The following is a 14,222-nucleotide window of genomic DNA, read 5'->3' as shown; positions in this document are numbered from 1 at the left end:
GTGCCCACTCCCATATTTTGTTACTGAGAAGGGATCAGGACCAACTAATGATGCCTAGAAGCAGCAGCTCTCTAGTAGATATCGCACTGGACTGAGAAGCAGCATGGCCTAGTGGGTAAGAGCATGGGCCTGAGAGTCAGAAGGTCATGGGTTCTAATCTCAGCTCTGTCAGTTGTCTGCTGCGTGACCTTGGGCAAGTCACTTCACTTCTATGGGCCTCAGGTACCTCATCTGTAAAATGGGGATTAAGACCCATGAGCCCTATGTAGGACAGGGACTGTGTCCAACTTGATTATCTTGCATGTGCCCCAGCACTTAGTACAGTGCCTGGCACACAGTAAGTGCTTAATAAATACCATTATTACTGTTATTATAGAGCACGGGCCTGGGAGTCAGAAGAATCCCAGGTACTAATTCCGGCTCCACTACTTGTCTCCTATGTGACCCTGGGGAAGTTACTTCACTTCTCTGGGCCTCAAGTTACCTAATCTGTAAAATGGGGATTAAGACTGTGAGCCCCACATGGGCATGGACTGCATCCAACCTGATTAGTTTGTATCTACCCCAGAGCTTAGTACAGTGCCTGACACATAATAAATGTTTAACAAACACCATTAAAAAAAAGAGTGACACAACTGCTCTGGGCTGCATCTATGAAACCAGTCAACAACATCCGCAGTGCGGCTGATTGAGTTTGGACTGGATAACTCATCTCTGTATTAGTCCAATGGGGAATCACAAAAGAAAAATAAGCTAGAATTTCTGACCTCAAGAAATTGACTACCTATTGAGAGGGGTAGGAACAAACATAAAATGAGATAAACACTCAAATCCCAGGAGTATAAGCACTATACAACTCAAACAGTTTGCAAGATTTCCAGAGTTATTTGGAGATGCTGCAGTAGCTTGAATGGCAGCCATAAATAGATGGGCAGGGTTCCTGGAGGAGGAATTAAAAGGGAAGGTGGAACCTGGCTTGGTGGAGTGGAGAGAGCAACTCATGGTGGGGATGACTATTCAGAGAGGAGAAGCTCACATGGTGGGGCTGGTTGATCAGCTGACCTTGGGAAAAGTGGAGGCAAGAACTAGGAACTAGGTGAAAGTAGGAGGAGAGGAATGTTTTAGTGATTTAAAAAAAGTGAAATCACTGATTTGAAACAAGAAATCTCTGCCTAGCCTTGTCAAAGCACTCATCATTAGCCTTGCTCCTCTGTAAATTGGGCACTAAAATTTCTAGTAGTAAAATGATCTTAAAACATACTTCTACTACATCATTTAATTACCAACACCACACCACTAAATACTGTGATAGTAAGCTCTTCAAGGGCAGGTCCTCTGCTTTTATTTTTATTGTAGTCTCTCAATCATTTAGTATAGTGTTCTGCCTACAGTAGGCACTCAATACATAATATTGAATGATAATGATAATAATGGTACTTGTTTAGTGCTTACTGTGTGTCAAGCACTGTTCTAAGTGCTGGGGTAGAAACAAGGTCATCCCACGTGGGGCTCACAGTCTTAATCCCCATTTTACCGATGAGGTAACTGAGGCACAGAGAGGATAAGAGACTTACCCAAAGTCACACAACTGACAAGTGGTAGAGCCGGGATTAGAATCCATGAGCTCTGATTCCTAAGCTTGTGCTCTTTCTAATAAGTCACGCTGCTAATCAGGTTAGACAAAATCCCTGTGCCATATGAGGTTCACAGTCTTAATCCCCATTTTACAGATGAGGTAACTGAGGCCCAGGGAAGTGAAGTTACTTGCCCAAGGTCACACAGCAGTGGCAGAGATGGGACTAGAACTCAGGTTCTTCTGACTTCCAGGCCCGTGCTCTATCCACTAAGCCATGCTGCTCCTCTTATTGAAGTGAATCAATGAATGAAACCCTTTATTCTTTAACTAAAATATCTTCCTAAAGTAAAACAAGAAAGAGGTCAGATCCTCAACTAAATTGTGAAAATGTAATGGAGAAGGCAGAGGAGGGAAGGAAGAAAAGAGAATAATGTGTACAAAGGCTTAATGTGCTTTCTTTCAAAACATTTTTCTCTCTGAGACAGCCTCAATGGTGTCAGAAATGGTAGCTGCTAATTAAATGAAGTGTTGTGTAGGTTGAAGCCAGAGTTCAGAAACACTCTATCACATAAATTATCAGTGTATCTGTTAAAGTTATTCAATGCTGAAATTACAAATGTGCCCTCATTTCAAAAGGCAAAAATATTCCGGTTAGAAAATACAAAAGGTTGGGGTTTCAGGGAGGTTGAAGGGGAGCCCTAGGTTCACTCTATAATTCTGGAACTGGCAAAAGACCCCAGAAATGAGAGAATGCTAATGAATATTGATGGTTGACTGATTGATAAATAACATCCCTGGGTCCACATGAAAGGGACTAACTAGCGTTTAGTACGGTGCTCTGTCCACAGTAAGGACTCAAATACCATCAAGTGATGAGATGATTGACAGACCCACAGCTAGCACTTACACATACATAATACCATTTCCTCTCTCTGTATTTTATTTTAATGTCTGTCTTCCCCTATAAACTAACAGCTCCTTGTGGGCAGGGATCGTGTGGGCAGGCCTCCGCACGCAGTACATGTTCAGCGAATTCGTTGATCGATTTATAGACCCTGACAATCCATTAACTGGAATCTTCAATTTGCTTAGCTCTTACTGCAAATAATTGTACAAGGGCAAGAGAAGCCATTTTTGAAGCAAGTTTGAACAGATTTGATGTTGCCTGGCATTCCGGAAGAGTACAATATGAGATAGTTGGCAGCCATGTTCTGAAGGTGATGATGATAAACCGGGGAAGGAAGGAGGGAGGTAAGAAGGATGGAGGCAAATCCCAAATAAAGAGTTGGAAAACCAAGCCGCAGAAGAATTTCCATCATTTTGCTAGAACACCTGATCAGTCCACATGGAAGCAAGGGGAACTGCCACCCTTACAGTGGTTTTGGTGTGAATTGGCCGAGACCAACCTGATTATCAAAGCAGCACGGCGTAGTGGCTAAAGCATGGGCCTGGGAGTCAAAAGGTCATGGGTTCTAACTCCAGCTCTGCCACTTGTCTGCTGTGTGGCCTTGGGTGAGTCGCTTAACTTCTCTGGGCTCAGCTGCCTCATCTGTAAAACGGGGATTGAGACTGTGAGCCCCACATGGGACAGGGACTGTATTCAACCCAGTGCTTAGTATAGAATCTGACACAAAGTAAGTGCTTAACAATTATTATTATTATTAGTAATAATAATAATAATAACTCTCTGCCACCCCACCTCTAAATGGAAAAACAGCATGGAAAGAGACTACGTGCTAAAGGTCAGGCCTGAAACCAGCTCCATCACGTTAATGGAAACTCAGGAAGTTGGGAGGCTTAGACTCAGGGCACTTCACCTTTCTGTGAATCTGACTCCACATCTGTAATAGGGAAATAATGATAACCACTCCTGTGGGTGTTAGGGACACTGGGAGGATGGAGGAAGGCATTTATATGAAAGTACTTTGGGCTTTTGGGAATTAGGGCATTTACTTGTATTCAGGTACAATGATGAGTTATCATTATTAATACACAAAGCCTCTCTCCTGGACTGTACTCTCCCTTTTTCCTCCTTCCCATTTGTATCAGCTGCTGGTTGGGATTCCCTCTGCTTTGGTCTATACTTAAATCTCCCGTCAAATTCCCAGATAGCCAAATGGGCAGCAAAAATGCCATAAAGTCCATCAGTGGACTGCCTTCTGCTTGGGGTGGTCTTGGGATTAGACGCCAGGAGAAAGGAGGCCTTGAGGAAAGCTTTTCTTTTTTAAAAAATAATATTTGTTAAGTGTTTGCTAAGTGCCAGGCACTGAACTAGGTGCTGGGGTTAGATACAAGCCAATCAGGTTGGACACAGGCCATGTCTCATAGCGGGTTCATAGTCTTAATCCCCATTTTACAGATGTGGTCACTGAGGTGCAGAGAAGTTAAGTTACTGGCCCAAGGCCATTCAGCAGACAAGTGGCAGAGCCAGGATTAGAAACCAAGTCCTCAGATTCCCAGGCCCGGGCTCTTTTCACCAGGCCACCTGCTTCATGCTGCTTTGTAACAGGGGATCCCCTCTCAGAGACCCAGTGGGCTCTTATGGCAGAAATCTCTGCTGTGCCTCTGTCCTCTCTCCTCCGGAGATGGCCACTGGGCCACTCTGAGTCAGGTGGGGACTCACAGGCTTTGAACAAAGATATGTTGTTTCCCTTAAGACACTATTTGGAGTGGCAATACATGGAGTTGATCTCATTCTTAACACCTTTCTAATTCTCTGCTGTGCTTCAGAAAACCCGTGTGCCAGTGGGAATTCAACTGGATTGCCCATCACTGTAAGATAGCATCACCATCCTCTCTATCATGCAAGCCTTACCGTTATCCTCGACTTATCACATTCTCAGTCAACCCACATATTCAATCTGTCACTGAATCTTGCCGGTTCAACCTTCACAACATTGCTAAAATATGCCCTCAGATGAGGAAACGGAGGCACAGACGAGTTTAAGTGACTTGTCCAACATCACACCACAGACAACTGACGGAGTCAGGATTAGAACCCAGGTCCTTCTGACTTCCAGGCCTGTCCTCGATCCACTAGGCCACACTGTGCCTCCGTTACCTCATCTGTAAAATGGAGATTAAGACTGTGATCCCCACGTGGGACATGGACCATGTCCAACCTGATTAGTTTATATCTACCCCAGAGATACTGTGCTACAGTGCCTGGCACACAGTAAGCGCTTTTCAAATACCATTAAAAAATAACCACTAGGAATAGAGACAAGGATCAAAGAAACCATCTCCCACATCACCTTCAGGCAGAATTTTAACAGAAGTTTTAGTCCAAAGCTATCTGCTCTTTAACTATTGTACTGTAGATAATTTTTATAATGTCATATGATCAGGGGAAGCCATTTGACTAGTACACAAGTGAAAAGATTTCTTTGGCATGATTTTCTCTTGAATAATACATCAAGCACATTCTTAGACTGTGAGCCCCACGTGGGACAGGGAATGTGTCTGACCAACCCGATTAACAGCGTTTGAACCATACTAAGCGCTTAACAAATACCATCAAAAACAAATAACCTTTGTGATTTTTCTAGCGTGCAATCAGAATAGAGGAGACGACTCTTGCCCAAATAGCTCTGGCAAGCACTCACCCCATAGGCTGGCTCTCGAACTCTTCTGTCCACTGAGCTTGGATATCCTCGGTTGAAAGATCGACATCACGAGTGGTGGCAAAGTTGAACTCGCTGCCCTCAGTTCCATGAAAATAAATGGCGTCTCCATCGGACTGGCAGCTATGCTATAAGGGGAAGGGGGGGGGGTACAAAGTGCCATGTTAGATCACTTTTGTCAAATGGCAGCTCTCTTAAGTGTGTACAACCGATGCCGGGAAATCATTTATCATCAGCTCACAAATGGTAACAAAGTACATTCATCCTCCCCACTTCTTGATCTGCTCCTAAAGTTGCGCGATTCTCTTAACAATTCATTTTATTTCCAACCCATTCAATGTTAATTCAGTTATTGCTCCTGCAGAGAGAAGCAGAGGACATATGAATGTGGCTATTTTTTATGGAGCTTAGTAAGCACTTACTATGTCCCAGACGTTGTTCTAAGCACTGGGGTAGGGATGAGCTAATCAGATTGGATACAGTCCACATCCCATGTGGGGCTCACATCTTAATCCCCACTTTACATATGAGGGAACTGAACCACAGAGAAGTTAAGTGGCTTGCCCAAGGTCACGCAGCAGACAAGTGGTGAAACTGGGATTAGAACCCAGAGCCTTTTGATGGCCAGGCCCATGCTCAATAGCCTTCAGTGTGAAGCAGGGCTTTGTACATTGGCTTTTAGTTGCTTGTTCCAGGTCCCGTCTTTATGGGAATGAGGTACAATGAGGTTGTGGCCTGTGGCTTTGGAATTACGGCTGTGAGCTAAATCACTCTGACCTTTTCAGTATTCCACACGCCATTGGCTTGCCATTCAAACCTTCCCCAACTGGTTCGTAAATGAGAGCTGAGGAGAACGGGCGGCTAATCAAAGCATGGAATAACAAAAAGGTCACGGCAGTCACCGAAGCAGCTATATTTCTTACACTCTGCTCTTGGGACAGGGCTGCTGGTGACAGCTATCAATTGCAGGAGATCCATTTACATTGGTGCTATGGTGCCCAGGTTGGAAAAATCACACCCTTTGGCACCTCCAGGGCAAGGTAAAGAATGAGAAATCTAAAAGGAAAATAAGTCGGGGGACAGGTTGCTTACACACATCTTCAGACTTAGTGCAACTGATTCAGAAGTTCACTGGTGGGTTTTTTTGTTGTTGTTGCTTTTTTTTTTTTTAATGGGATCTGTTAGCATTTCCTATGTATCAGGCACAGTTATAAACGCTGAGGTAGATACAAGCTATTCAGATTGGACACAGTCCCTGACCCACACGGGGCTCACAGTCTTAATCCCTGTTTTACAGATGAGGTAACTGAGGCACAGAGAAGAGAAGTGACATGCTCAAGATCACACAGCAGACAAATAGAGGAGCTGGGATTAGAACCCATGTCCTTTTGACTCCCAGGCCTGTACTCTGTCCACTAGGCCATGCTGCTTCTCCAACATGTTCAGGAGAAAGGTGAGAAACACTATCATACCAGTAATGTGAAGTAGCATAATTATTTTGAATCAAGATCCACTCTTGCCCCCTCCCATAAAATTGGCCTCCAGTCTTGAAGAAAGTGTGCCGTTCCTATCCAAGTCCTCTCCTCTCCAAGTCTGTCCAGGGTATCTGACACCCTGGTTTAGGATTTGTGAATCACTTCTCTGTGAGAATTTGCTCATCGATGAGTGCATATCATCAGTGCCTTTTTTTTTCCATTTAGAAAAGTCGGCTAGTAAATACTATTGCAGATAAGGAATAGCCATATACAGTTTAGTATTTGTGAGGTTCGGTCCAAGAGACAATGAATAAATTATATAATTGGAAATGAATTTAGCTCTTGAATGAACTTTGGGCTTTTTTATTAAAATCATGGGTTTATAACCAAATGATCTAGATTCTTCTGGTTTGGGAAAACTGTGCTAAATCCTTCAAGCCACATCCTGGACTTGCACCTTATTTCCCAAGCCATGCGCTGCCAAACCCTTACCCCCAGAAGTCGGCAATGCTAGTTATTAAGCCCTGATATCACAAGTTCTAGATTCTCTAAGCCTAGGCACATTGAAGCCTCTTTTTTTTTTTGACACCTGCATATAATGCCTCCCAGGGTCATCTTTGGTTAATTGCTTCACTCTCATTAAGGACATTCAATGACTATCTTCCCTCTAGACTAGAAGCTCCTTGTAGGCAGAGAACATGTCTACCAACTCTGTTGTACTGTACTCACCCAAGTGCTTAGTACAGTGCTCCTCACTCAGTAAATAACACTGATTGCTTGACGGGACATAGGGAGGGGTGAACCTGAACCTCCGACCTGTTACCTTTGTGGCCTGAAAATGCTAATGCCGTTTCTCAAAACAATCTCACTTGGAGAAGCTCAACTTCCTTAAAAACCTGCTTTAATAGCTGATGAACCAGAGTGGCTTAGTGGAGAGAGTACAGGCCTGGGAGTCAGAAGGACCTCAGTTCCAATTCTGGTTCCACCACATGCGTGCTGGGACTTTGGGCAAGTCATGACTACTCTATGCCTCAGTTACCTCATCTGTAAAATGGGGATTAAGAACATGAGCCCCTCGTGGGACAGAGATAGTGTCCAACCTAATTACCTCGTATCTACCCTAGTGCTTAGAGCAGCACTTGGCACATAGTAAGGACTTAACCAGTATAATAATAATAATAATTATTATAATAATAAATAGTTGTTTGAGAAGGTGGCCATAAGTGGCCTGTTTCAGTTGACTGACACTTTTGCCAACATTACTAATACAGCAGCTAGGGCTTCAATATCCTCGAAGTACCAGTAATTCAATAGCAATTGAGAGAGTTGCGCTTGTTCAGGTTACTTATTATCATCATTATTATCATTTTGGTATTCATTAAGTGCCTACTACATGACAAGTCCTATTTTAAACACTGAGGTAGATGCAAGTTAATCAGGTCAGACACCATCCTTGTCCTACATGGGGCTTACAGTCTACATTTGTGGGAGAAGAGCAGGAAGAACCAGTGGATTTTAAATCATTTGATGATGATGATGATGATGGTATTTGTTAAGCGTTTACTATGTGCCAAGTACTATTCTAAGTGCTGGGGTAGATACAAGCTAATCAGGTTGTCCCATGTGGGGCTCAGTCTTAATCCCCATTTTACAGATGAGATAGCTGAGGCCCAGAGAAGTTAAGTGACTTGCCCATGGTCACACAGCAGACAAGTGGCAGAGCTGGGATTAGAACCCATGACCTTTGACTCCCAAGGCCGTGCTCTTCCCACTAATCCACGCTGCTCCTCATTTCTAAATGTAAGCTCATCCTCAGGATGTAAGCTTGTCATGGGCAGGGAATGTGAGTTATATTGTCCTCTCCCAAGTGCTTCGTATAGGGCTCTGCACATAGTAAGCACTCAATAAATACCATTGCTTGATTGATTCAACTCATTCTATTCTAGTCTACTGACTGTTAGGTCTTTGATCCAATAGTGACTGAAAGTGGAGAAGAGAAAAGTTGTTAGTTATACAACAGTCAGTATTACGCATCTTTTGAAAGTAGAGATGTTATTAGTAAGGAAAAGAGAGACTCTGTTATAAAATTAGGAAAATTCTGTGACTACATAGAGTTCAAGAAAAAGGTCAAAGCAATTACCAAGAGATTCTGGGATCCTGTTCTGCCGTGGGCTATGTTTACCCTCGAAATAATAAGGACTCGACCATTAATGTGTCTTAACAGTTGAATGAGTAAGGGAGGTACCAAAGGACGCACTAAATCATTATCGGAGGAAATGGCACAGACAAAATATGCCCAGTCACTTAACAAGAAAAGAATTTCCATATAACCCTTCTGAGCTATAAAAGGTCACAAGTGAGGTTCCTAAATTGAAGACTGATGGGAAATTCTAAAGCATTTTTACTTTAGGACACCTGTACAGAACATCAGTTGAAGTTGGATCACGTGGTTAATATGGACAGAAAAACACAAGTAGGAAAAGCTCACTGGAGCCTAGGTGCCCTCTCCTGCCCAACTCTAACCTCTGCTTTTACCTTCATCTCCCTGTTTCTGACTCCACCGGCACTCTGGTTTTTTTGTTATTGTTGTTCATCTGTTTGTTTTTTTAATGGTATTTTTTAAGTACTTGCTATTGCCAAGCCTTTTCTAAGCACTGGGATAGATACAGGTTAATCAGACCAGATACAATCCCTGTCCCACATGGGCTCACAGTCTAAGTAGGAAGGAGAACAGGAATTGCTTCCCCCTTTCGCAGTTGAAATTTAGGCACAGAGAAGTTAAGTGACTTGCCTAAGGTCACACAGCAGGCAAAGAGTGGAGCCGGGATTAGAACCCCGGTCCTCTGACTTCCAGACATGTGCTTTAAGTGCTAGGCCATGCTGCTTCCCAGCTTCCCAGCCCACACTGCTTCCTTGTTCCTGTTCACCCCAGCGGCTTTTTTTTAAAACAGAATTTGTTAAGGCCATACTATGTGCCAAGCATTGTACTAAGTACTGGGGTACATAAAAGTTAATCAGGTTGGGCACAGTCCATGGTTAAACATGGGGCCCATAGTTTTAATCGTCATTTTAGAGATGAGGCAATGGAGGCACAGAGAAGTGAAGAGATTGCCCAAGTCACAGAGTGGGCAAGTGGCAGAGCCAGCATTAAAACCCAGGTCCTCCTGACTTCCAAGCCTGTGCTCTATCCACTAGTCCACAGTGCTCCTTCTTCACTCTCCCCTCCCTTATGGCTCCAGGATCCCAGGTCCAAACTCAGGACAAGGACTCAAGACTCAAACTCTTGTCCCAGGTTTCCTGGTTCCTGTCTCCTCTTTCCTCTGCTCTTCTCTCACCTCTCCCCTGCTCTTACTCATCCTGTAACTTCACCCTTCCAGCCAAACGTGGTCTTCTAGACTGTAAGATCCTTGAGGGCCAGGAACAAGCCTACTATGTTGTACTATACTCTCTCAAGTGCTTAGTAGAGTGCTCTGCGCATAGCAAGTGCTCCATTAATAACCACTGATTACCTGATTGATTGATTTGGAGTCCTCTCCCACCAAGATCATCAAAGCACTTTGTGGGGATTCAGGGAGAGGCAGGGTGGCCTAGTGGATAGACCCCCGCGCCTGGTAGTCAGAAGGACCGGGGTTCTAATTCTAACTCCGCCATTTGTCTGCTGTATGACCTGGGACAAGTCATTTTACTTCTCCGTGCCTCAGATACCTCATGGGGATTAAGACTGTGAGCCCCATGTGGGACATGGACTGTGTCCAATCTGATTAGCTTGTTTGTACACCAGCACTTAGAACAGTCCCTGGTACACAGTAAGTGCTTAACAAATACTATAGAAAAGAGAGATACTTTCTATTGTATGTAGCGATTGATAGTTAATTTACTTTTATCATAATTTTAGGTATTCTTGGAACATAAAATTGTCCTTTTCAAGTATAAATAACTAGTCAATCACCCTATTGCTAGTGTTTATATTGCTATTTCATTTTCAATAGATCGTGTATTAACCCATTTATATACCAATTTATACAAAATTATTTTTTCTTATCCAGAAAGAGCAAAGAGATGTAATTAAAAAAATACGAGTGTAGCTTCAAAATGTGCCAGTTTTTATGAAATATTAGCACTGCCTCTCGTCCGGACAAACTGAAAAATTGGGAGAATGATCTGCTGGAGTGAGGCAGGAGGAGTAAATCTTCTTAAGGGACTTCAATAATGAATCCAGGTTGCAAATCCCAGGAACACATCTTATAGCTGACTACACCATTTGTAATTGCACACTTGATAAAAGTCAGCTATTAAAATATACATTATGTAGACATTATCATATTATCCTCCAAGTGTTAGCATATTTTCAGCTGTCTAAAACAATGTTTATTATAGCAAGCATGGAGAAAGCCGTCTGAATAAACACTCAGTTTAACTAGAGGGCCAATGAAGAGTTATATAGAATAAATGATAACGTTTACTATCTAATAACTTGGTGCATAAAGCCTAGAAGATGTCCTATTCATTTTACAAAGTCGTGGGTATTATTAGATTGAGCCATGTACAATATGGTCTAATGCTCCTTCTAGAAGCTAATTTACCATCCAACGGCTGTACTGCCTTGTTAAGCTTAACTTTCTTCCCAATTTAAAGCTTTGGAAGATTGAAAAAGGAGTGCTGTTAGCTAAGGATTTGGGTACACTGTTACTTTACACTATAGGAAAAGTGTGGACTTTCATCAGTGGCCAGTAATTTATTCTTACTGGCCCTTGGGTTCACAGCATGAGAGAAGCAGCGTGTCTTAGAGCCTGGGCTTGGGAGTCAGAGGTCGTGGGTTTTAATCCCAGCTCTGCCATTTATCAGCTGTGACTTTGGGCAAGTCACTTAACTTATCTGAGCCTCGGTTACTTCATCTGAACAATCGGGATTAAGACTGTGAGCTCCACGTGGGACAACCTGATGACCTTAATTCAAGCTAATAATAATAATAATGATGATGATGATGGCATTTGTTAAGCGCTTACTATGTGCCAAGCACTGTTCTAAGCACTGGGGTAGATACAAGGTCATCTGACTCAACACAACCTCGTAGGACATCCAACCGGTTCAGAAAGCGGGGCCAGGGGCCGGGGAGTACCAACTCTGCTGATCCTGCCGGATGACCAGGTCTTCAGCCTAGTCCTCAAATGTCCCACATCCTGATCTTTCTCCCCTTAGCTCTGGTGTGGAGCCAGAAGACTCATGCCAACCGCTGGAAAAATCACTTGGGAGATGGCGCTGGGCATTTCAAACTCTTTAGGTTCAAAATAACAGTAATAATAATAATAGTAAGTAAAAACAATAATAGGTAAGAGCTTACTATGGGTCAAGCACTGAGGTAGGAACAAGATAATCAGTTCACACACAGGCTTCACATCCTAGGTAGCAGGAAGAACAAGTAACTGAATCCCCATTTTGCAGATGAGGGAACTGAGTCTAGACTATAAGCTTGTCATGGGCAGGGACACTGAGGGTAGGGAATGTATCTGTCATATTGTTATACTTTACTCTCCTGAGCGCTTAGCAGAGCCCTCTGCACATAGTAAGCAATCAATAAATACAACTGACTGACTGAGTCTCAGAGCAGTTAAGTCACTGGCCCAAGATCACATAGCATGCAAGTGGCAGAGCCGGGCTTAGAACCCAGGGCCTCTGATTCCCAGGCCTGGGCTCTTTCCATTAGGCCACACTGTTTCTCTAGAGAGAATATAGAGAGCTGAGACTGGGGACGGTCAGGGAGTTGAAAGTTCATGAGCCAAGGTGATAGGAACTGAAGGCCTACGTTTTTTAATATTTTTCATGCTTTTTCCCCTTTTAAAAATACATTTACAAAATCTGATCATTATTCACCACAGACTTCATAAGCAGAAATGAGGGGATACCTATAAAAGATATATGCTTCAACATTTTTCTATTGGATAGCAATCTTTTCGATTAAATCAGTCTCTTAAAATCCATCATATCCCCTAAAAGCCATTACTACTGGGAACTAGAATGAGCCACGCCACACAATAAGGTTCAAATTAATATAACCACCCATGTATTTCCAGAATGGATATGACCCTTAATTAGGATAGAAAACTCTGATCTGCATTCTGGCAGAACCCCAATATCCTTCTCAAAGAAAACTTAATAATCCAGGAAGATGTTTAATGTCGCTTCTCATACAGATGCCTTTCCATTGTGTGAAATCAAGCTCATATACTAGAAAGTGGAGTGCTGTGTTCCAATGATGAGACTGCCTTTGGGAAACAGCTGTGGAGAGCTTCCAAATCCAGTTGTTTGAGTCAAGAGTCTTCAACCAGGAGCCCATTTCTGTGCAATTACAAGTCGGACTTACTTTTCTTTACTGGTATGTGTTAAGTGCTTATTATGTGCCAGGCACTGTACTAAGCACTGGGGTAAATACAGGAGAGTTAGGTTGGACACAGTCCATGTCCCGCATGGGGCTCACATTTTTCATCCCCATTTTACAGAGGAAATGAAGTGACTTGCCCAAGGTCACACAGCAGACAAGCGGCAGAGTCGGGAATAGAACCCAGGTGCTTCTGATTCCCAGGCCAGTGCTCTATCCACTAGGCCAAGCTGCTTCTCTATGAGCTGAAGAGACTTACAAGGCTTATGAGCCTACACCTCTGAAACACAGATACAGTTTGGCTCTGAGAACTACCCATATGCAGAAAGGGCTTCACAACCACGTTTGGCTACTTGACTAATGGCTTCTGACTGTCTGCCAAGATCTATCCACCCATCAGGTGCATGAGCATATTTGCACTGGATCGCGAGCCTCGGTATGGGACTTGATTATCTTGTCTCTACCCCAGCACTCAGTACAGCTCACGGCACATAATAAACGCTCAACAGATACAGTGATTATTATGATTGCTGGATGAAGGCCTGGAGTCTGCACTCAGCACCCAAGTTGCCTCTCAGTAATTTTCCTCTCCCTTGGTCACCACCGATCCAAACGTTAACTAGCCCCTGTGTTTTTTCACCCACAGGATTCCTTATTTTTTTGTTGCCCAAATCATGTGCATCCCGAAGTCAAGCTTCCATTTTGACCCTGAAGTTAAAATTAATGTGGCATTCTGCCGTCCCATGTTAATCAAAAATGGTTTTCTGCTTTGACCGTTGGATGGGTTTCCTCTGTGGAACACGGGGTAGCCAAATGCCGGATGGGGCCATTCAGAAAAAGCATCAACAGGAAACATCGGGCTAAAATTCCTCCATCTTGCAGGGTTTTGGCCTCTGTCCAAGAGCCCATCTTCCCCAGGCTGCTCCCTCCTCTCCTCTGTAAATGTTAATGACTTCACCTCTGCACCGTGTGATTCCCAGTGGTCACCTCCACCATTGTTTAATTAGGTTTCCTTCAAAGACGAACATTAAGGCACCTCTTCATAGTCTCTCCCTGGGGCCTAATGGCTCTGATGATTCTTTCAGACAGCTGTACCCTCACAATTTATTTTTTGGCTAAATCCCTTTTCTCTGGAATGAGGAAGATGGGCATTTGGGCCGTGCCAGCTTGCA

At 43.4% G+C, this 14,222-nt stretch overlaps 1 protein-coding gene across 1 annotated transcript in view; it reads right to left on the bottom strand.

Moving 5' to 3' along the window:
- Nucleotides 1-14,222, bottom strand: part of RELN (reelin) — a 324,257-nt gene that overhangs the window by 141,638 nt on the left and 168,397 nt on the right. Inside the window, exon 11 of the mRNA XM_029077379.1 lies at nucleotides 5,182-5,327. Coding sequence (XP_028933212.1) covers nucleotides 5,182-5,327 — 146 coding nt within the window. The remainder of the gene's footprint in view (nucleotides 1-5,181; nucleotides 5,328-14,222) is intronic.

This window comes from Ornithorhynchus anatinus, chromosome 13, assembly GCF_004115215.2.
Source record: "Ornithorhynchus anatinus isolate Pmale09 chromosome 13, mOrnAna1.pri.v4, whole genome shotgun sequence".
NCBI classification, from domain to species: domain Eukaryota; kingdom Metazoa; phylum Chordata; class Mammalia; order Monotremata; family Ornithorhynchidae; genus Ornithorhynchus; species Ornithorhynchus anatinus.
Note: the sequence above shows the minus strand (reverse complement) of the source record. Positions and strands in the feature narration are given on the sequence as shown.